The following is a 24031-nucleotide window of genomic DNA, read 5'->3' on the forward strand; positions in this document are numbered from 1 at the left end:
ATTGTATTGCTTTTTTAAGAAAATATTTAATTTTATTTAGAAAAGTATTTGGTTTTCTCCAGGTCTGTGGATCATCTAGTCTCAGGCTATTGGTCACCCAAGCCGTATTAGGTATAAATTCTATCTTGGTGAAGTAGGCCTTAAGTCAAATGGTTGGTTTTCACCAAAATTTTGTGGCACCATTGCACTAGAATATATTGTAAGCTGGACAGCATTGTATATCAAAGGTTAGTGTCTGAGTGACATTTACATCTAGTCTTTGGTGCTCTACAAATTACCTTCCTATACCAAAGGTATAGCACATAGGGGTGAAGGCTCTGTGTAGGTACAAGCTCCATTTCTCCGTATACAATGAGTTGTGTAGATATTAACTTCAACAACGAGAACTTGTTCTCACAGTGTGGAGAGCAACCTATAGTTTTGGCAACTCCTTAAGCTGAGGTGTCTCACGGGACCCTTTTGGTCAACAACGCAATTAGATGTAATCCAATCCTGGCACTGAAAGCTTCATTTTATGAGAAGAAAGGTTCAGAAAGGACACTATAAATCAAAGCCCTCTAAATTCAACAAGATCAATACACACGAACTCGGAGAGACTGCGGCAGGATGTGCAGAGCCCGCATAGGTCTATAGAGATGGGGTCGTATTGCGGAAGAAAGATGTGAACACATGCCCCCATCTTTAGTCCAGAAGCTATCTTCAATTGATAACCACTTGCAAATGAAGACATAGTTTCTTCCTAGATAATCTCGCTGGGGAAACAAACTATTCTTAAGAGTAGATTAAATGCCCAGCAGTAAATAGTCTACAGAAAATGAATTCAATTGCATCTATGGAGGTTCCTAGATTCATGCCTATCCTATCAGGTCTCTCTATTTTTTTTTTAGATTTCGTCTTTTTATTTTTATTTTGTTAATATGTACTTTTCATTCTCTTTTTAACCCTGTAGGCACTTTGCATGTATAATTTGACTTTCATTTTAGTAGGCTTGGGGAATTCTTGAGTGTGACAATGAGTGTATCTCTGTTTCTCTTTTGGACTCTTTTTCCTTCTGTTTATTTGTTTTGACCAATTCTGATGTGTTAGTTTTTGTTTTGTCTTATTATATTTTGTTTTATCATTATCCCACAATAGCTTGTTTATTTTCTAATAAGAGAGGGATAGAGGATGGATTCAGATGGGAGGCGGGTGGATTAGAAAGAAGAACTATTGTGTGAGAAAAAAATCAATTTTCTTTATTCCCCCCCAAAAAATCTATTGTCAATAAAAGAAAAAATAATAGCTTTCAAACTTTGTGGTGCTTGGCAAGATTTCAATGGTGTGTGTGTGTGTGTGTGTGTGTGTGTGTGTGTGTGTGTGTGTGTGTTTATGGGGAAATGGACCAAGGACAGATATACTGTATGAAAATATTTTTTAAACAAAAGCAAATATTTATCAATATTATTAAAACGTGTGTGTAGATAGCAATAATTTCGTTAGGCTTCACCTTTGCTCGCTTATGTTCTTGGTTGTATTTTGTATTTCAATAAGTTATAGCTTCATTTTTTTCTCCCTTCAATTCAAGGCATTTCTTGTAGTATTTTGCTTAGGAGTTGTATTTATTCAACATAATTTTTAGGCTGTTTCTTTCATGAATTCATGGACAGGCTTTCTTTCTCCTTCAACAATGGCAGAGAACTTTACTGGGTACAAGAGTCTTGGTTTTAAGTCATGGTCTTTAAGAACTTGCAGTGCATTGCTTTCAAGCTCTTCTGGCTTTTAGCTGATGATGTTCCTTTACAACATACATCATTCTTTTCTGTTGCAGAACTCATTGTTCTTTGCATTGTATACTTAATATTATAACTATCATATGCTGTGGGTCCTACAGAATGTTATAAATACATCTTATCATTTATTTGATAAATATATGGTATTTATAAGAATGGCTCAAAGGGATGTTGTCCAACTAGTCCAACAAGAGCTATTTCCCAACAGAAAGTCAAAAAATTCAGTAACTCTCCAGTCCTCAAAGCTGGATGACTCAGCTGATTTTCAGTATATGCCAGAATCCAGAAGTAAACTCTAATGACAAATGAAAACAGGCTTGCTAATGAAAAAGACAGCATGTAGACAAAAAGAGCAAACTTTCTTTTTCTAGGTCTTTATATAGGCTGCCATAAGAAAGTTCGGCCATTAAAGGTGAGTCATACTACCTCAAGAATCCATATGAGAAGTGGGTCTTCATAGAAGGTATTAGGTAGTGTTCCTTCTGTTTCTATTTTGTAAAAGAGTTTGAAAAGCATTGGGGTTAGGTATTCTTTGAAGGTCTGAGAGAATTCTGCACAAAAACCACTTGGCTCTGCCCTTTTTTTCTTACGGCTTATGAGACATAAAGATGCTTTATCTGCCCCTGATTTAACTTTGGTATCTGGTATCTGTCTAAAAAATTCTCATTTCATCTAGATTTTCCAGTTTTGATGATTGTATGCTTTTATAGTAGGATCTGATGATATTTTTAAAATTTTTTCAGTTTCTGTTATATCTCTTTTTTCATTTCTGATTTTGTTAATTTGAATGCAGTCTCTGTGTCCTCTACTTAGTTTAGCTAAGAGTTCATCTACCAAAGAATTTCTAAACGTGATAAACAATTTCAGGAAAGTGGCTGGATATAAAATTAACTCAAACAAATCAGTAGCCTTCCTCTACTCAAAGGATAAACAGAGAAAGAAATTAGTGAAATGACACTCTTCATAATAGCCACAAATAATATAAAATACCTCAGTGTGACTCTATCCAAGGAAGCGAAAGATCTGTATAATAAGAACTTCAAGAACTGAAGAAAGAAATCAAAGAAGATCTCAGAAGATGGAAAGACCTCTCATGCTAATGGATTAGCAGGATTAATAGAGACAAATGGCCATTTAGCCAAGGCAATCTACAGATTCAATACAATCCCCATCAAAATTCCAACACAATTCTTCATATAGTTAGAAAGAGCAATTTCCAAATTCATTTGGAATAACAAAAAAACCCAGAATAGCAAAAACTATACTCAACAATAAAAGACCTTCTGGGTGTATCTCTATCCCTGACCTCAAGATGGATTACAGAGCAATAGTGATAAAAAAAAAAAAAACCCACAACTGTATGGTCTTTGTAGAGAGACAGGCAGGTAGATCAATGGAATAGAACTGAAGACCCAGAAATGAGCCCACACATGTATGTTTACTTGGTCTTTGACAAAGGAGCTAAAATCATCCAATAGAAAAAGACAGCATTTTCAACAAACGATGCTGTTTCAATTGGAGTTCAACATGTAGAAGAATGCAAATCGACCCATTCTTATCTCCCTGTACAAAGCTCAAGTCAAAGTGGATCAAAAACCTCCACATAAAACCAAATAAACTCAAACTAATAGAAGAAATGTTGGGGAAGAGCCTCTAATATATGGGCACAGGGAAAATTTTCCTGAACAGAACACCAATGGCTTAAGCTCTAAAGTCAACAATAGGCAAATGGGACCTCATGAAACTGCAATATTTCTGTAAGGCAAAGGACACTGTCAATAGGAAAAAAAGCAACCAACAGATTGGGGGAAGATCTTTAACAATCCTACACCTGATAGAGGGCTAATATCCAATATATACAAAAAACTCAAAAATTGAGACTCCAGGGGTACAGAGCTAAACAAAGAATTCTCAGCTGAGGAATATCAAATGTCACAGAAGCACCTAAAGAAATGTTCAACATCCTTAATCATTAAGAAAATGCAAATCAAAACAACCCTTAGAGTCCACTTCACACTGGTCAGAATGGCTAAGATCAAAAACTCAGGTGACAGCAGATGCTGGCAAAGATGTAAAGAAAAAGAAACACTCTTCCATTTTTTGGTGGAATTGCAAGCTGATACAACCACTTTTGAAATCAATCTGGCAGTTCCTCAGAAAAGTTGACATGGTAGTAACTGATGCCCCAGCTATACCACTCCTGGTATAACCCAAAAGATGCTCCAATATATAACAAGGACACATGCTCAATTGTGTTCAAAGCAGTCTTATTTTTAATAACCAGAATCTGGAAACAACCCAGACATCCTGCAACAGAGGAATCAATACAGAAAATATGGTACATCTACACAGTGGAGTACTACTCAGCTATTCAAAACTATGACTTTATGAAATTCACAGGCAAATGGATGGAACTAGAAAATAATCATCCTGAGTGTGGTAACCCAGACACAAATGAACACACATTCTGTGTACTCACTGATAAATAGATATTAGCCCAAATTCTCATAATACCCATGATACAACTCATAGACCATTTGAAACTTAAGAAAGAAGATCACAGTGTGGATGCTTCAATCCTACTTAAAAGGGGGAACAAAATAATCATGGGAGGTAGAAGGAGGGAAGGACTTGGGACCAAAAGATTAAGAGGAGGAAAAAAAGGGAGGCAGGATTATGTATGGGAAGAGATAAGAGAGAGGGTCAAGATAAGATAAGTACAGAGGGTCAAGAAATTGAACAGAAATATGTAGCTGTGAGGAATAAGGAGCATGAGTTTAGCCACTAGAATGTCCCAGATGTCAGGGAAGCAACAAGTTCTCAGGACTCAATGAGAATGACATTAGCTGAAATACCCAACAAAGGGGAGAGAGTACCATAGAGACCACTTCCAGTAGATAGGCACGGCCAACCTTGAGGGAATCTCAAAATTTGTAGCACAGAAATGTTCCTATCCAAAGGAAAGACAGAGGTGAAAAATGGAACAAAGACTGAAGGGAAGGCCGTCCAAAGACTGCCCCTAGGGATATATCCCATCATCAGACACCAAACCCCCACACTATGGCTGATGCCAAGAAGAGCTTGCCAACTAGAGCCTGATATGGCTGTTCCCAGAGAGGTTCTACCAGCACCTGACCAATACAGATGCAGATGCAGTCAATCGTTAGATTGAGCTCAGGGACCCCAATGGAAGAGCTAGGGGAAGGACTGAAGGAGCTGAAGGGGAATTACAACCCCATATGAAGAACAATATCATCTAACTGGATGCTCCAGATCTCCCAGGGACTAAACCACCAACCAAAGAGTACACATGGAGGGATCACATGACTCCAGTACATATGTAGCAGAGGTTGGCATTTTCTGACATCAATGGGAAGGGAGGAAAGCTTGATGTCCCAGCTTAGGGGGATTCTAGAGGAGTGAGGCAGGAGTAGATTAGTGGGTGAAGAAGCACCCTCATAGAAGCAAAGAGGAGATGGGGGTGGAATGGAGGTTTGTAGAAGGGTAACAGGAAGGAGAGATCATTGAACTGTAAATGAGTAAAAAGTGGGTCTTCCCACTTCTAAGGATAATGAAGAAAAATATCCCCAAAGATTTTCCCAGACATTTAGTTTTTAGTAATTCCACAGGTAGTCAAGTTGACAAGAAATAGTCATCACATTCACCTATATCTATAATTTGAAGATTTGATCTTTTGATAATTCTCTATATTTCCTTTACGTTCCTTTCCTGAGGTATTTTAAATTGTTCATACTATTTGCTTCTTTTGTCTGGATCCTCTACTTTATCTTCCAGTCCTTATATTCTCTGTTCTGCATTGGTTTATGTGACTTGTTAGGCTTTCCCATGAGTTTTCTAATTAAGTTATTCAATTTTTTTTTCAATTCTTCCTTCACTTCAATGTTCCTTTTCAATGTTTCAGTTTCTTAATTGAATTATTTATTGAACTCAAATTCTTCTTAATTTCATTCAACATGTATTTGTATTTTCATGGAGATTACTCTATCATATATTATCTTAGAGTCTAATGAAGTATATTCATGCCTCTGTTAAATTTAAATTTCCTATAGTTAAAAATTGTTCTTTTAAATTCGGTATCCTGGTGTTCACCTTCTATAGGACTATTGAGTTTGTTGGAAGATATGCTGTTTGGGCCACTGATGTTGACTTTGTTTTTGCAATTTCACCTACATGATGTAGACCTCTTTCTTTGATTGTATGTCTGATATGATAATCAGATTTTCATAGAGTGGACCAGCGCAGAGACTATGAGACTTGAGCTAGGCCCGGTGAAGTTGGTAGATGAATTGTTTAACTGGGCCAGGCAAAGGTGGCTTCTTAATCATGGGTCTGGAATCCTGATCTAGAGATCTACAAATGGCACTAGGTATAGAAAAGGATGGGAGAGGGAAAGATGTCTTCATTGGTCAATGGTGACTCGAACAAAGCAGGTTTAAAGACCACTGATCTGAACCTAATCCTAAGGATATGGAGATGGCCACAGGCCTGCAGGATCCTCTTTGTGGGCGGTAAAGGTGGAGAAATAACTCACCTGGCAAAGGTGGCTCACATACAATGAAGTGTTATGGGCTCTATGTCTAGAATTAGATTTAGCAATTTTATAGATACCAAATGCTGTGAATTATTCTAAAAAGGAAGACAGCTTAACCAAATAAAATATTCATTGAGTTCAGAATGTTTTGGTACTAAAATGCTAGGTTTATGAGATTAAGTCAGATAAAAATTCTCAGAGAAGAATAACATTAATGTGAAGCACCAGAAACAAAGAGGCTCAGACACTCGCAGACATACCACATCAGAAATTGTTTCTGACACACTATAATGTGTACAGATGTCAGCTAGGAAGGCTTTGTGTGGTTAGTTTTTCTCAATGAGTAAATTTATATTTTCCTTTTTGTACATTGCAAAGAATACATTTCTTTTTTTCTTTTCAATTTTGTCTTGTGACCATGTCTCAAATAGCCTAAGCTGGTCTGAAATTCATTAGTGAATGGAGGCTGCCTTTGACCTTCTCGTCTTCCCAAGTGCTGGGGTTATAGGTATGCACAACCACACAAGGCTTGAAAATGTTATTTTCTACTTCACAGTTCCTCAGAGGTATAGGGAAACTTTTAACAGTAGTAATTAATGAGTTTCATTCATTAATAATCCCCCAAATGCCAAGCACTATGCCTGAAATATGAGGCACTCCATAAATTTTTTAAATGAGTGGAGGCATGAATATTTTTATGTTCCTCTTTTATCACCAAGGGGAAATGGCTCCTAGGACAGCTGGTCTGCATAGCACTAAAGCTCCTGGAAAAAAATGTTTCTCTGAATAACAATGAGTTCATCAAGCCTGTGTTCATATGAATCTTGGGCTGAGGATGGTATTCTTTCTTTTATTCTGTTTTCTTTAATGCCCCAATCTGAAACCCCCTCTAGTAAGTAGATAATAATGCAGTTTGAATACTTGAGCATATATGTGTGCGTGTATAAATAAATGAATGAGTGAATAACATAAATTTTGTTCAAGTCAACTACTAATTAGACCATTTTTAATATTAATATTGTTTAATAGCCATTGTTTGCATTAATTGAGAGCTATAAGCACATCATGAATCACTACGAAGAAGGAATCAGAATTGCTAATATGTCATAACTACTAAATATCCACCAAAATTTCTTGGTTAGGAAGGGGTCTTGGTAAGTCAAAGTGAGATCTGCTTGCACGGAGATCTCCTCCCTAAATGAAATGCTCAATGATCCTGGAGCAGGTATCTAAAATAAAGACTGTCAGGATGCTATACAAAACTAGAAAAAAAATGCCACTTAATGCCATTTAGTCAAGTGTGGGTCTGGTTTATTCAGAAGTGCATTGGTATAACCTATAATGACCTAAAGGAGTCTAATATATATATTAAAAAAAAAGAAGTATAGAGTGGTCACCCTCTTTATAGCAGCACAGAAAATATCGTAACAGAAATAAAAATATTTTGTCTTAATCTTTTACTGGAATCTCATAAGAAGAAAATTATTTTTCTTGCTTTGTTTTCTCAGAACAGCACACAAAGCCATAATCAAACATTATCACTCTCTAGCCATATGTTGCGCCAAACATATTTGGTGTTCCACAATTTCAATTTCCAGAAGATCTGGTAACCATATTCACACACACGCACGCATGCACGCACGCACACACGCATGCACACAGGCTCACATAAAATGCGCTGAGTCCGTGGCATGAAAGGGTAACAACAGAAAAGTGGGGACATGCTACAATGGAAGCTGTTTGTTCATCTGAGCTCATAGGAGTTAATTATATTGGAAGTTCAAAGTATAGTAAGATTGATTACAATGTTTTTCTTACAAGTGAGTTAATTATAACCAGGTTGAATATACATTACATAAGCAGAATGAGTACATCGCTATAATTTTCTCACAGTAACTATTACCTTAGGTATGGTTTCAGTGCAAGCCTGACTTTTAAAGGCAAACTTCAAATAACACATCCAGAAAAAAAAACAAAACAAAAAAACACTCCTATGGTTGGCAACGGTAACAGAAGCAATATGAAAAGCATAAGCCCAAAATTTATTCGTATGTTAAAGTATAAATATTACCCTAAATTATCTAGCATGTAAAAATTTAGAATTTTCTATTATTGTGACACAGTTCATTTATATAAGAGTTTACAAAGGTGGAACATAAGTTCATTACTAGACTTGCCCAACCTCCAGCCCATGGGTAAGGGTTTTATTCCTGATCCTCACTCTTCCCTCAGAAGCAGGCACTCAGTCACTTCCCTCCGAGCACATCCAGTGGAAAAGTTTGCCCAGAGCATCAAGGGTTTAAATGATAATGGCAATAAATTCGCAATCTTAGAAAAGGTTAACTGATTTTCTTAGTATTTTGTCTTTGTTCAGATATTAATAAAAGTTTTTGCCATAGAAATCCCTATTGTAAGTTCACCACATTTCTCATCTTCATTTATTTATATATAGCTTCAGTGTACCACTATAGAATATCTATAGAATGGGGGAAATAATAGCTTTATGAAGCTAAAGAAAAAGGCTAGTTAACATTTAATTTGACTAAATTTTCAGGGGAAATACAATTAGGTGATCTTGCTATGCTAATACATTAAACCAGCGTATTATTACATTTTATATTATTTCTGTCTGACTAGTCCACATATTCTCATAATTTTTGAGTAGACATAGCGAAAATGGAAAAGCTTTTTCTTTGGAACAATTAAGAGTTTCTCCCAGAAATAACAAGATGAACCTTGATGTAATCATACACATACGTGGTTAAGTGGTTCAAAACACGGATGCTTTTCTAAAGTGTTTTATGTAGTTCAGCATATAAAATCAAAGGAAGCACAAAAATCTATCTGAACTAGAAGTTAACCATGTATTTATATTTACTAAAATGTGTTTATTCATTAGATATTAGCAATCACTTTGGGCTTCATAAACTATCGGGATGTTATTTTCTCAATAAAGCAATATTGAAGTATTATCTCTTAAATTAAAGATCAGGGGGAAGGAAGATGTCTCAAACAGATTTCTGTAACATATTCATGGGACATTTGAAGTGGATTCAAACTTATCAACAAGAGTAATATGCGATTATCACTTGAATATTGCCACGTGTTTTAATTCATCTATATAGTAGATTACAGAATTCAGGGTGCTGTCAAGATGGCTCAGTGGATAAAGGCACTTACAGGACACCAGGCCTGTGAATGTGAGTGCTGTCCCTAGAATTGACATGGTGAAAGAAAATAATCCGCAACTTCAAGTTGTCCTCTGACTTTCACAGACACACACACACACACACACACACACACACACACACACACACACACACCAATAAAAACAAACAAATAAATTATTTAATGAAGTTAATGATGACAATTGAAAGGGGAATTTATCTGCTCGACATCTAGCAGCTAGTGACTGGAGAAATGGTGTTGGCCCAATGTGAAGAGCTCACCGGCTTCCTTCCTGCTCCATTGCATTAGAACTGCGTAGTTTGCGATGCTAAGGCAACCAAAATGAGGGAGTGCTGACCTCAGCACTTAGATCATATGACCACAGAATAAGCTAAGCTCTCCTTAGAATTCTGTTACTCTACAATGAAGATTAAGAAAACAGCATGTTCTATTATTTAACAAACATACTGTTTTGGATAAGAGGATACACGGATGTGGTGTGCTATTAGAATTTATATGTTGGGAAACTGAGGCTTGTTGGTTTCCCAATAGTTTAGCCATAACAAGGGGCTATTTGATACACATTTAACTGAGGAATCAATCCCAATTACATTAGTCTTTCTTAGCCTTATTAACAGGAACGAAACAAAAGGCTAAAATAGAAGAAATTAGCTACCATGTCAAACTTCCTTCAACTTGCAGTCCTGGCAAATGCTTACCTGGCTTATGATTGTCCTTGTATTAATTCATGAGTGATTTTTAGGTATTTATTGATCTAAGCCAATAATAAAAAATAATATCACTTACCTTGGTTATAAACTTCGTGGTAGGTACTGCATACTAACTGCTAGTTTTCACTTACAATTTTCTAATAAACATTACAAAATACATGTTGATTTTATGTGCCCGATCAAATTCTACCTTAAATCCAAGGGAACAGAAAGTATGCACTAAAAACACTATAATTATGAAAAAGAAAGTGGGGAGAGACAAAAGGGGAGCGGCTGGTAGAGAGAGTAAGGGAGAAGAGTTGACAAGGGTGTTTTGTTGACCCTGGTGCACGACCTTCATAGGCTTCTGTGACACTAGATTATTCACTAGGCAGAATACTGCTCAGGCAGCATCAATTCTTAAACAGGATTGTTGTGTGTGTTCCTTCAATAGTAAGTATTGATATTTAATAATGAAAGCTAGATGAATTATCCCTTGTTGTCTGTGACAGGCACTATGAAATAAGAATTACCACGGCTCTTCAGTACTTTAAAAAGCAGGGTTGTAGGAAATGAAGCTACTCAGTAGAAACCTTGATCAACAGCACCTCATAAAAGTGTCCATTGGAAATGCCTGAAATAATTCTTCCCAAATGCATTTACTTTAATGTTTTTTTGTAAAGTATAAAACTTTTATCCTTTCACTATGCGGAAAATTTCGGTGCTTTATTGAATGCATTCCTGTGATCTACAAGTCTTTGGCAAGAAAGTAATTTTCTTCCTGCTTCTCTGAACTTGGCTCGCATAATCAATATAAAAATTGAGGGAAAGTGCTAATCAATGATCTGATTTGTGGTATTCATTGAGAGAAAAGAGGCATCCTGATCCAACTTTCGGAGGAAGCACAAAGTTATAGTACAGAAATTATAGTGAATAAGAAAAGCAATATTCAGCTAATTTATATATTTTGAGGAAGGGCCAAAAATACTGAGCACATTAAATCATTTGGGATGAGATGGGAAATGGCCCAGCTGGTATAACTCTAACCATGCACACCTGACCACCTGAGTTGGATAACCCAAACTCATGAAAATGCCTGTTGGCACATACTATAATCCTACCTAAAGGTTCATGGACCTGCTCCTCTGGAGTACATGAAACAGGAAGACCTATGAGGAAGACTGGGTAGGAGGCAAGAAAACGTGTGCAAAGTTGCCCCTTCCCCTTTCAGTGCACACTGTGACATTCTTGTGCTCAGGGTGGGCTGGGTTCTCATACATTAATCGAGAATTGAAACACTATGCCAGACAGTGTGATCTGATCTCAGTAGTTCTGCCATTGTGCTTCCTCCTTCCCAGGTGACCTTAAATCTGTGTCAAGTCCATACATGAGGCTAACTATGGCAAAAAGCCAGCCTGGGCAATTTACTAAGACCTCCTCTCAATTTAAAAAATAAATAAATAAATAACTTCTTAAAAGGCTTGGGGATTTAGCTCAATGGCATAGCACTTGCCTAGCATGTGGAAGTCAGAGGGCTCCATCTCTAGTAATGAAAACTATAGAATAATGTACCCCACAGCTTAATAAAGATTGATTTTTATGTATTTCTTCATTCCACAGAGGTCATCTGAACACTTATTATATGATAGGTTGTAAATTTTATAAATACTAGAATGAAGTAAGCATCTCGTAGAAAATTCAAGAAGTTAGACCATGACTACATAGTCTAAGAAATTCAAATTGCCATTAACAGATTTAAAGATTGTGAGAGAAGTATGCTGAGGAGGACAAGGAGCTCCTCTTTATGTATGAAGAATTTAAGATATCTTTTGGGTATCTAGTTGACGTCTTTCTTTCAGAATTTATATTTAGAGGGCCCACAGGATGGCTCGACAAATAAAGGCACTTCTCCCAGGAGCCACAAGGTGGACAGAGAGAATTGTCTCCCTCAAGCTTTCCTCTGATTTCCATAAGCTAACCATGCATGCACCTTTATGTGTGTCTGAGTGTGGTCGTGCTCACTCACACACACACACAAACAGAGAGAGAGAGAGAGAGAGAGAGAGAGAGAGAGAGAGAGAGAGAGAGAGAGAGAGAGAGAGAGAATATACAAGAAATTTTTTAAAAAGTTAGGTGTAGAAATCTAGAGGGAGGTTGTGTCGATTGAAGATAAAAATTTGGTCCTTAACAATATGATGTGCTATTGAAAGCTGTCACAAACAACTGCTTAAGAGTTTCTTTGCTCTGCAGCGTAGAAATTGCTGGGGGCCGGTAGAGACTGTGAGTGCCAAACCCCAGCAGCCATAGTTACAACACCTGCACCCGAAGTGTTGAGGCTTTAAACAGTTTAACCTTCAGAAGTTCTCTCGAACCTTTCTAGTACCTAATAGGCATTTTCTCTCCCTTGGTGACACAGATTAGGTCAGATTAGACCAGATTAAAAATAGATAATGGCAGGTTTACTAGGAGGCAGCTCTGGGTTGGGTTCACCAATCTCACAGGTAGAGGTCAGTGAAGTCGCACATCAGGGCTAAATCAAGGGGGTTATATAGAAGTTAGGCAAGGAGTGAGGAGTGATAGCGTGCCAGCTAGGAGCTGGGATTGTGTCCACACATGCTCAAAAATTGGGCCTCTTGGAGGGCACTCAGAAAAGGGACCAGAAAGAGTGATGATGTGTAAGCCCATAGTTTTCTTCAAGAAGGTAGGGGGAGTTTTCTCTGTGCAGTCAGGAGAAGGGGGAGGAAGGCAGATGGGGTTTTCCAGCTTGAGCGGGGGAGTGGGGGGAGGCGTTCCAGCCTTACAGTACCCTTGCTTCAAAGTCTTCCCAGCCTCAGCTCTAATCCTCAGGTGTTTACTTCAGTTTCTACATCTTTTCTTCCCTTTGATTTCTTCCTTCAACAGCCCAGCGATCTCCTAATATTATAGTCAGAGTTTTGGCATTTGAGTCGTTCTTTGTATCAGGACCAACTTCAGTGGTTCACTGAAACTCTTCAACCATCTCCATAATATCAGAGACTCGCCCAGTCATTCCAAAACCAGGTCACCCTGCCCTACCCCTGATAAAGATCACAGGAAGCAAAGACAGCACACAAAAGAAGCCTTTGTTGGGGCCACATGTTGAAATACTAAGGAGAAACGTACAGGAAAATTCCCCCAAATTAAGCCAATAGGCTGGGAAATCTGCCTGCTTCTACTGTTTAAAACAGAGTGCGGCATATTTGTGCTCAGCTGGTAGTTCCACAGTCACTGTGTGATTTCTAAGCCTAGAATCACAGATCTCACATAGAGACCCATTTCCAAGGTCATGTAGGCTCGGTAAATGAAGCGATCTGGAGCTCTCTGAGGTTGTCCTGAGTAACGTTGTCTGGGACTTAACTGAGGCTGAAGCAGCTGTAGCTGCAACAAGGGCCCGCTAAGCAGAAGCTGTGACCTCAGCAGCAGCTGGGCTTACAGTGTGAAATGTATTTTCATTAAGTATTCCATGCTTGTCGCAGCTGTGATAACACCCTGAAGGTTTGGCACCCTCCGGGTGAGGGGCTGTCCTCATCCTGGCTTCCTATCAAGTACAGGACACAAAGCTGAGAGCTGTCAATGAATGAGAAAAGCTAGCCCCAGGAACTGAGTGCTCTTAAAGAAAGTGAACTTCAAAGGTGCTAGAGCAAAGACCTGTCTTTAATATTACCATTCTTCTTTTTTAATTTTTGATGGGTTTTTTTATTATTTCATTTATTTACATTCCAAATGCTGCTCCCCTTCCCAGTTACCCCTCCAAGAGTTCTTCACACCATTCTGCTTCCCTTTGCTTCTGCGATGGAGTGGTGCTCATCCCCACCTGTCCACCCCCTCACCCGTTCACCAACCCCCAGCTCACCCCCTCCTTTATATCCCTCTGAGGGCTCTGGTTGGTTGATATTGTTGTCCTTCCTGTGGGGTTGCAAAGCCCTTCATCTCCTTCAGTCTTTTCTCTAACTCCTCCATTGGAGTCCCCTTGTTCATACCAAAGGTTATCTCCAAGCATCCTCATCTGTATCAGTAGGGCTCTGGCAGAGCCTCTTAGGGGACACCCAAATCTGGCTCCTGTCAGCAAACACTTCTTGGCATCAGCAATAGTGAATGGGTCTGGTGGCAGCATATGGGATGGATCCCCAGGTGGGGCAGTCTCTGGATGACATTTTCTTCAGTCCCTGCTCCACTCACTCTTTATACCTGCATTTCCTCCCTAAAGAAATGTTCAACATCCTTTGTCATCAGGGAAGTGCAAATCAAAACAACCCGGAAATACCCCCTCACACCAGTAGAATAGCTAAGATCAAAAACTCAGGAGAAAGTAGACACTGGCGAGAATGTGGAGAAAGAAGAATACTTCCTCCATTGTTGGGGGAATAGCAAGCTGGTACAACCACACTGGAAATCAGTCAGGTGGTTTTTCAGAAAATTGGACATAGCACTACCTGAGGACCCAGCTGTACCACTCCTGAGCATATAACCAAAAAATGCTCCAACATACAACAAAAACACATGCTCTACTATGTTCATAGCAGTCTTATTTATAATAGCCAGAAGCTGGAAAGAACCCAGGTGCCCTTCAACAGAGGAATGGATACAGAAAATGTTGTACATTTACACAATGGAATACTACTCACCTATTAAAAACACTGACTACATGAAATTCTTAGGCAGATGGATGGAACTAGAAAATATCATCCTGAGTGAGGTAACAGTCACAAAAGAACACACATGGTATGCTCTCACTGATAAGTGAATTTTAGCCCAAAAACTTGGAATACTTAAAAAAAAATTCACAGACCATATGAAGCTCAAGAAGGAAGACCAAAATGTGGATGCTTCAGTCCTTCTTAGAAAGGATAGCAACATTAGTATTCTTAAAGTGCTTAATTCCCCTGCCCCAAAACCCTGTAGTGAGTCAACTTCCTCAGATTTGCCTCAAAGTCACAATCATAAGACAAGATTATCAAAAAAATATAAAAATAGACTAGAAAAGAGAACAGAAATACAAATATTCAATAAGAAAAAAGACCCATTCAGAAGTATATATTTCCCTAAAATATAAATTTAAAATATATACATAACTTTTAATTTTTTAAAAATTTATATGCACTATATAAATGTCTAGTGTCTGCAGAGGTCAGAAGAAGGCACTGAATCCTCTAGAACTCTATTTATAGATGGTAGATGGTAGATTTATAGATGGTAGATGGTAGATCAAGTAGATGTAGGGGTCCAAACTTAGATCTTCCACAAGAGAAGCAAGTACTCGTTACTACTGAGCCATCTCTCTACCCTGAAATTTAAAATACGTTTTAAGAAGAATAGACTGAATAGTTTTGCAGAGATATGAAGGCTGAACATTGCCCCATTTTTAGCAGTCTGATGAAAATTTGAAGACTGCTAGATTTATTAATTCAGCTGGAATTATTTTTTAACAGAATAGAAAGACAAGCAGTACAGCTACCCTGTGGATTCTGAGAAAACCTGTGGTACATGAACATGACTGAGGAGTCAGGGAGTTCTGTGGTTTAGTTGGTGCCTAATGGAAGAAATAGCAATCCCTTTAGAGACTGATATAATTCAGTGAATAAAGGTAACAGGGATTGATACAATTCAGCTGCAGTAATTAAGAAAAAAGGTCTGTATAAAAGCAACTGTGATATCAAAACTTAGATTCTCTTACTATTGCTTTAATTTCCTAAGTGAAATTAAGTCAAATAGGAGAGCTCTGGAGAGAGTTGTAAAGAGAACCCTGAGGTAAGAGAATGAACAAAAGCAATGGAGAGGCTATAAGATCCAGAAATAGAGTTTCTGTTGCTATGAAGAGACACCATGACCAAGGCAACTCTTATAAAGGATAGCATTTTATTAGGGCTGGCTTACAGGATCACAGGTTCAGTCCATTATCATCATAGCAGGAAGCATGGCAGCATGCAGGCAGACATGGTGCTGGGGAACGAGTTGCGAGTTCTACATTTTGATCCAAAGGCAGCTAGGAGAAGACTGACTCCTCAAGCAAGGGTCTCAAAGCCCACCCACACTGTGAAATATTTCCTCCAAAGAGTCCCCACCTACTCCAATGAGACGCACCTCCTAATAGTGTCACTCCCTGTGAGCCAAACACTCAAATACATAAGTATATGGGGGCCAAAACTATTCAAACCACCACATTCCACTACCTGGACTCCATAGACTTGTTCAAACACATGAGTATAGGAGGCCACATCTAGCCATCACATAATGAAAACTACATTTAGTTCAACTTCAAAGTCCCATAGTCTATAACAGTCTCAACAATGATAAACATCCAAAGTTTGAAGTCTCTTCTGAGATTCATCCAATCACTTAACTGTAATCCCCTATAAAATAAAAAAGTATATCACATACCTCCAACATCACAGGATGTTCTTTACCACTCCCAAATGACATAGTGAGAAAATACTAGACCAAAGCACAACCAAAAAACAGCTGGGCAAACTCCAAACTCTGCATCTCCATGTCCAATGTCAAAGCACTCTTCAGATCTCCTGCTCCCTTCATCCTCGTTGACTGCTGTTAGTGGATCTGACATGAGCAGCAACAAACTTCATTCTCTTGGGTTGGTTCTACTCCCTGTTAGCAGCTTTCTTTGGTAGGTGTCTCACAGCTCTGACATCTCTAACAACTTGGGGTATCCAAAGCAACTTCAACTTTACAGATTCTTGCAAAGAATCTTACAGTGTCTGGGATTCACACATGATCTTCTGGGTTCCTACAAAGGGCATGGGTCATTTTTCCTGCTCTGTCCTTTGTAGCACTCTAGACTTTAGCTGACTCCATTCCACAGCTGCTCTTCTTGGTGCTCGTCGCACAGTATTTGCATCTCCAACTGGTTCACTCACATCTTCCACTGCAACTAGGCTTCATAAATAGCCTCTCACAGCCTTCCTTCATAATGCGGAGCCCTTCCTTCTTTGCATGATCCCTTCAATTCTTGGCTGTCAACTACGATTGAGGAAGTGCCTTCATCAATGTCCTTTCCTGTCCTCTCACAATGCCAAACCCCAGCTGGTCTTCATGACCCCTTTATGCCTTCAAAACCAGTACCATCTGGGTCATTATTAAATATGTTCAAGTCCAGCTGTAGCATAAGGTACAACCTTAGCTATCTCTGGAACACAGCTTCTTTGTGCTCTCAGAAAGCACTTCCCAGAAGATTTCACCTTAGTAATGTTGGTATTTTCTTAATCACTGTCAATTTCTTAGATCCAGCTTATTAGCATCAATTGTCCCAGTAACCCCTTCTACTCTAAATTCTAAAACGAAAGCCACATGACCAAAGCTGCCAATTTTACAGCTTCCTGGGACTGGAACATACCCAACTCATTCTATGACATCATCACCAGCTTTCTGTTTTCCAACCCCTACACTGCCTAAGCATGGCTGTCCTGGAACTTGCTCTACATAGTGACCTTCAACTCAGAAATCTGCATGGCCCTGTCTTCTGAATGCTGGGATTAAAGGCATGTACAGCAATGCCTAGATTTATCCTATTCTTTTCCTGGAATGAGCTCTGTACCAGGCTGGGTTTGAACTCAAAGATCTTCTTGCCTCTGCCTCCTGGGATTAAAAGGTTGTACCACCATGACTGGCCAAAGCTTTTCTTTTCTTTTTTTTTATTGGACATTTTATTAATTTGCCTTTCAAATGTTATCCCCTTTCCTGATTTCCCTTCTGGAAACCCCTTATCCCATCTCCCCTCCCCCTGCTTCAATGAGGGTGTTCCCCACCTACCCACCCACTCCCACCTCACCATCTTGGCATTCCCCTACACTGGAGCATGGATTCTTCACAGGAACAAGGGCTTCTCCTCCCATTGATGCCACATAAGGCCATCCTTTGCTACATATGCAGCTGGAGCCATGGGTCCCTCTATGTGTATTCTTTGGTTGGTGGTTTAGTCCCTTGGAGCTCTGGGGGTGGGGAGGTCTGATTGGTTGATATTGTTGCTCTTCCTATAAGGTTGCAAACTCCTTCAGTCCTTTTCCTAGCTCCTCCACTGAGGTCCCCATGCTCAATGCAAAGGTTGATTACGAGCATCCACATCTGTAATTGTCAGGCTCTCCCAAAGACTCTCAGGAGACAGCTATATCAGGCTCCTGTCAGCAATCACTTCTTGACATCAACAATAGTGACTGGGATTGGTGTCTGTATATGGGATGGATCCCCAGGTGGGGCAGTCTCTGGCCTTCCTTCAGTCTCTGCTCTGCACTTTGTCCCCGTATTTCTTTTAGACAGGAGCAATTCTGGGGCCAAAGCTTTTCATGGCCACTATTCCATAAAATTTGGATCAAATGTCTTCCATTTCTGAATTATATTTCATTCCAGATTTAAAATCCAAATGAAAACAATAACCGAATTAATAATAATGCCTAACATAAATATAACTATTCCTTTTTTATTGGCAAACACATAAACAATAAGCTTAGCTGTGTGAGATCTTGCCCCAAGACACCACTCCCTTAATTCCATTTAAAATTCTTGAATACAGGATTTAGCTTCATTCTACTTCCTGGTGTCCCTTTACTCTTTGAACTATACGTTTTGTTTTTTATTTTTTTCTTTCTAAGCTTGCTATGATTGATCAAAACTCTCTTCAAGAGTAAATCAGAGAACAAAATCTATGCTGGGCTTTCTTAAGACTTCCTTTGTCAATGAGGTTAATATAAATCTCTTTACCTTAAGCTTAGGAAAGCTCTTCCAGCAAGGGCAAATAGCAGCCACATTCTTCACCAAAACACTGAATGATCTCCAGAGTTCAAATCATCCTCATCACCAATGTCTTTCACATTCCAACAAGGATGGCCCACTTAGCCCTGCTTTAAGCATTCCATGGCCTTCCAAATGCAAAATCCAAAACTCTACATTCCTCCAAACAGAAACATGGTCAGGCCTATCACAACAAAACCCCAGTCCCTGGTACCAACTTCTGTCTTAGTTAGGGTTTCCATTGCTATGAAAAAACACCATGAGCAAGGCAACTCTTATAAAGAACAGTTGACTTACAGTTTCAAAGATTCTGTCTATTATCATCATAGCAGGAAGCATGGCAGCATGTAGGCAGACATGGTGCTGGAAAAGGAGCTGAGAGTTCTGCATTATGATTCAAAGGATCCTCAAGGAGCTAGGAGACGGATCTCAAAGCCTACAGAGACATATATCCTCCAACAAGTCCACCCTTACTCAACCAGGGCTACACCTCCTAATAGTGTAGCTGCCTATGAGCACATAGACACATGAGTCTATGGGGCCTAAACTAATTCAAACCAGCATGTTGTTCAGTGAACAATGTAGATCCAACAGCATGTGTTCTCTTCAGCTATTTAACTTCTGGAATGAAGTGAGGGAAGAAGAGTTTGACTTGATTCATCTTGTTTCTCCAAGTATTGAAAACATGCAGGTGGAGGTAGAATGTATAAAGTGCGTGGCTGCAACTGAGCTTAGAATTTTAGCCATGGATAAAGCAAAGAAAACAAGAAGAAACAACAGATACTCCATTTCATATGACACATGATTTTATTTGGGGGTGGGAGGATTTTAAAGTTAATGGAATTTGCTGGAAGAAAGGGGTCCTGACATGGAAGACTCATTTATGTTGACGTAGGTCTCACATGACAGCACTGATTGATATATGCCATTGTAACTGAAGTTAGTGAAGTCTTCAGTCCATAATAAAACACCAAGAACAAGGTTTAAGGAAAATAAAGATAGTTTGCATAAAAATGGGAAATAACTGATTGGAGAAATGGATATGAGAAATCAAGAGAACATTTAGATGACAAAGAATTATTTAGGTGACCGAAAAATCAAGTCAGAAATAATGTAAGAGAGAGCAATGAACCTTGATTCAAATTATCAAGAAACAAAAACATTGCTGAGGTCAATATATAACACAATAAGAGTAGAGGACAGAAGGTAAAATTCTTATCTAGGGAAGTAAGAAAGGAGGGAAAGCAAGTGATTGTCCTAAAAAGGTCACTGAAGGTCAAACAGACATTCCTGGGACTATTTTGAGCCTCCATAGTCCTCAGTGTATAAGGAATGAATGTTTAAGCTTGTCACTGAAAAGACAGTTAAGGGAGTCCTGAGGGCAGGAAAGAAAGAGATACAGTATATGTATACTATATACACAACATGATACAATGTCACAATGAAGAACAGGGTGAGTAGTCTCAGAAGGATGAAGGAGATGCTGAGGTATCAGGACTGGCACCTGAGCACTGAGAGCAACAGTAGGCAAACTGGAGACACAGTGAAAACATGGAGATATTCTCTTTTTAATTTTTTCCAAAGATAAGATCTTTTTAAATGTACTTGGTTTTTTCTTCTGAAAACTGTGAGAGACTTAAAGAAAAATGTTAGACCTTCTTGAATTTATATCATGATAATGAGAACCAAACAAGTTTATAAAATTTAAAAACTCATGCATTGGAAAAATAATTCAAGACGCCGTGTCAACAAACTACTTGCTCACAGGTAGAATTATGTCTTTTACTTCAGTGCTTTGTGTGATTAACTAGAGGACGCACTATCCGTTTCCACTGAAATCTGCGAAGCTATCCTCTACCAAATGGAAAGGTACTTAACGTACATGATTAAGAGCTACATTGAGAGGTGTGTGTGTGTATTGGGAGGTGATCTCATGGCCATTGCTTTGTTGAGAATGCTAGGCAAATTAAGCATCCAAAAGTTTATATGCCTTTTCTTGGAAAAAACAGTATTTTCTCACTTTAGCTTGTAAAGCAAAGGTTATGGTTCAGAGATCAGAAAACGAGTTCAGCAGTTAATAATATCTGCTGCTTTTGCAGAGGACCCAGGTTTGATTCCCAGCATCCAGGTCAGGCAGCTCAGGACCCCTGTATGTCAAGTTCCAGGAAATCCAACACTCACTTCTGGCCTCCGTAAGCGACTACGCCACTCAGGCTCACACATGCATATTAAATACCAAATACATCCCTTTGAAAACAGAATCTCTTCACAAATAACTGAGCAATCCGGAAGTCATTCTTCTCTAAATTACATGTTTATTAATAACAAGATATGGCTTTATAATCTTATAGAGGGCTACAAACTCAGTGACCTCTGTTTAAAACGTTCCACTCTTCAAAATAAATGAAAACTTTCAGTGTGGAAGCCAGGGGTTTTGCCACCAATCAACTCTTCATACTAATTGAATTTTTAAATGGAAATTCCTGCACAGTCTAATGGGAAGAATGTGCTAAAACATTCATTGAACTTCTTCTCATGCAGACAGACTTCTCAGGACAAAGGCCCCACATCCCCAGTAGTCCAGTACTGCCCGCCTTACTATCGGTACTGTGCACAGCAGTTCCACTCAGCAAGATTCTGCTCTTCACTTTGTATTAGAGGGAATTTGAAAAAGAAAAACAGAGCCCCATTTTCCGTATTTTATTAATGCAATCTATACTTCATCTAGCCACTTCGGAGCATAAATGCTACAACACTGATACAATACTCATTATTTTCAATTGTTGAATTTATGATGAATGATTTATTTATAATGTTGGGTAATGCAGTTTTAATGGTAAAAACATATTCCTTCCAGGATTGTAAGATATATTGTTTATTACCCTATAGAGATAGACCTAACAGCAAGCATCACAAAATATGTAAACACATAGCATTGTGTTAACATTCTGTGCTTCCGGCATAACAGACAAACCGTGTCAGAGAGGATTCTCTGATGGAAAGTTGTAAACATGTCTTAACCAAATCTAAGGGAAATCATGTATTTACATAACATTAGTAACACTGAAGGACTTTGTATCCAGTAGAAACTGTTTCAGGGACCATGCTTAATCATTGGCCGAAATTACTTAATATAGTCCTGGATAAACCTTAACATGATTACTCTGAAACTACTGTGTTACACAAGAAAGGTGCAGACATGTACAGTGTTCAGAAGGCAGTGCCTCTGTGGTTCTCAACCTGTGCACCCTAAATCCTTCGGTGTAAATCAACCCTTTCACAGGGGTGGGTCACACATCAAATATTCTGCATATCAAACATTCACATTATGATTCATAACAGTAGCAAAATGACGGTAAGAAGTAGCGAGACAATAATTGTATGATTGTGGGTCACCACTAGATGGAGAGTCACTCATAGTAAAAGTTTGCGGCCTTAGGGAGGTGGAGATTGACTGATGTGGATGATTTTCAGTGGACTCTGTGGAAAGAGGAAGCAGCTAATCAGATGGAAAATGGGCATCATGAAGACGGGAAAGACATTCCACCAGCAAATAGCACGTGTGCATCTCACAATGTAACAGCAGTTTCAGGAACCCTTGCCTGGCAATAGAAGCAAAGCTTCAGTATAACTGAAGCCAAGAGGTTTAAAGCTATGAAATTTGAAGATGCTAAAATTATAGCATCAATAATGTTTTAGTACAATTTTTGGCACTTATTAACAATCAATGTTTCTTGTATAAACATTTTACATAAAAAGGGTAAGTAGAGAGTTTCAACCAGCCTAATAGGTAAAACCTTCCATTTTAAAATGTCCTAACCTAGCCAACATTAAAAGAAGCAACCTGGATGATGGAATAGAAAGCTTGGAATTTCTTGATTTTAATGTCAGCCCTTTCTACTGTATCAAAATTCGCCTATTATACACATTTCTTTTCTATTTAAATTTCAAGTTGTCTGGGAGGCAAGAAAAATGTGTTTAATGACATAAGTAAACTATGTACCTTGGAATTCATTGTAAATTCTCCTATCGATATCAAAGATGGTCCTGGGAATACATATGGGTTTGGAAAAGTGTGTGTTGTATAATTTGAGCTCAAACTGAGCGCTTATAACTGGCTATAGAATAACCTGTCACTTTTCTCTAAGAAGAGAAGCTCAGCGCTGGAAAACCATGGCTACGAGGAGTACATCCTTGGATGCTTTCTTCATCTTCCTCCCATGAACCAATCTGGCTAACAATTGGTCTTGCAAGCATTATCTTCACAGGGTTAGAAAGCTTGAAGTTATTCAAAAGCCATGAAAGCCTTCACAACAGGGCTTCAGAGCTGAGTGTTGAGAGCGCCATCTTGTGGCCCAGGTTGGAGGAGACTGATGGGGCAAGCACATCTCGCTAGTATCAGGAAGCAGCAGGAATATGGGGACAGTGTGACTAGATTATTTTCCTTATGTCCAGATGTGTTTCAGACATGATAGAATTCATTCTGCACTATATTGTGTAATGCTCTACATAAGTAGAGTTTCAATAAACATGAATTTATCATACCTCACAGAAGGCCATTGTGTAGTAACATGACACCCGATTAATTGTGAATTGCCCCAGTTTTATGGAGTTTCTCAGATCACATCAAAGAGGGAATGAGCAAGAGCATACTAACAGATTTTTTTCCTCTGGCAAGTTCCCTTTTTAAATAAAATACTAAAATTGCTTTTCCTTATTCTTTTAATTAATTTATTTGTTTACTTTATGACCTGGCTGCAGTTTCCCCTCCCTCTTTTCTCCCAGTCTTTCTCCTCCCACACCCCAACTATTCACCCCTCCTCCCTTTGTCTTCAGAAAAGGGGAGGCCTCCCATTAATGTCAAGCAACCTTGGCATATCAAGTTGCTGTAAGACTAGGCACATCTTCTTCTATTGAGGCTGGACAAGGCAACCTAGAAGGAGGAAAGGACTCCAAAGACAGGCAAAAGATCAAAGCCAGCCCCTGCTCCTGCTGCTAAGAGTCTACTGAAGACAAAGCTGCACAGTTGTTATGTATGTGCAGAGGCCTAGGTCAGTGCCCTGCATACTGTATGA

The 24031-nt window shown here is 38.8% G+C and overlaps 1 protein-coding gene across 1 annotated transcript in view; it reads left to right on the forward strand.

Moving 5' to 3' along the window:
- Positions 1–23505, forward strand: part of LOC147994700 (uncharacterized) — a 40421-nt gene extending 16916 nt beyond the window's left edge. Inside the window, exon 3 of the mRNA XM_087659664.1 lies at positions 23105–23505. Coding sequence (XP_087515790.1) covers positions 23105–23352 — 248 coding nt within the window. The 3' untranslated portion in view covers positions 23353–23505. The remainder of the gene's footprint in view (positions 1–23104) is intronic.
- The last annotated feature ends 526 nt before the right edge of the window (positions 23506–24031 follow it).

This window comes from Rattus norvegicus, chromosome 4, assembly GCF_021556685.1.
Source record: "Rattus norvegicus strain SHRSP/BbbUtx chromosome 4, alternate assembly SHRSP_T2T, whole genome shotgun sequence".
Lineage (NCBI taxonomy): Eukaryota > Metazoa > Chordata > Mammalia > Rodentia > Muridae > Rattus > Rattus norvegicus.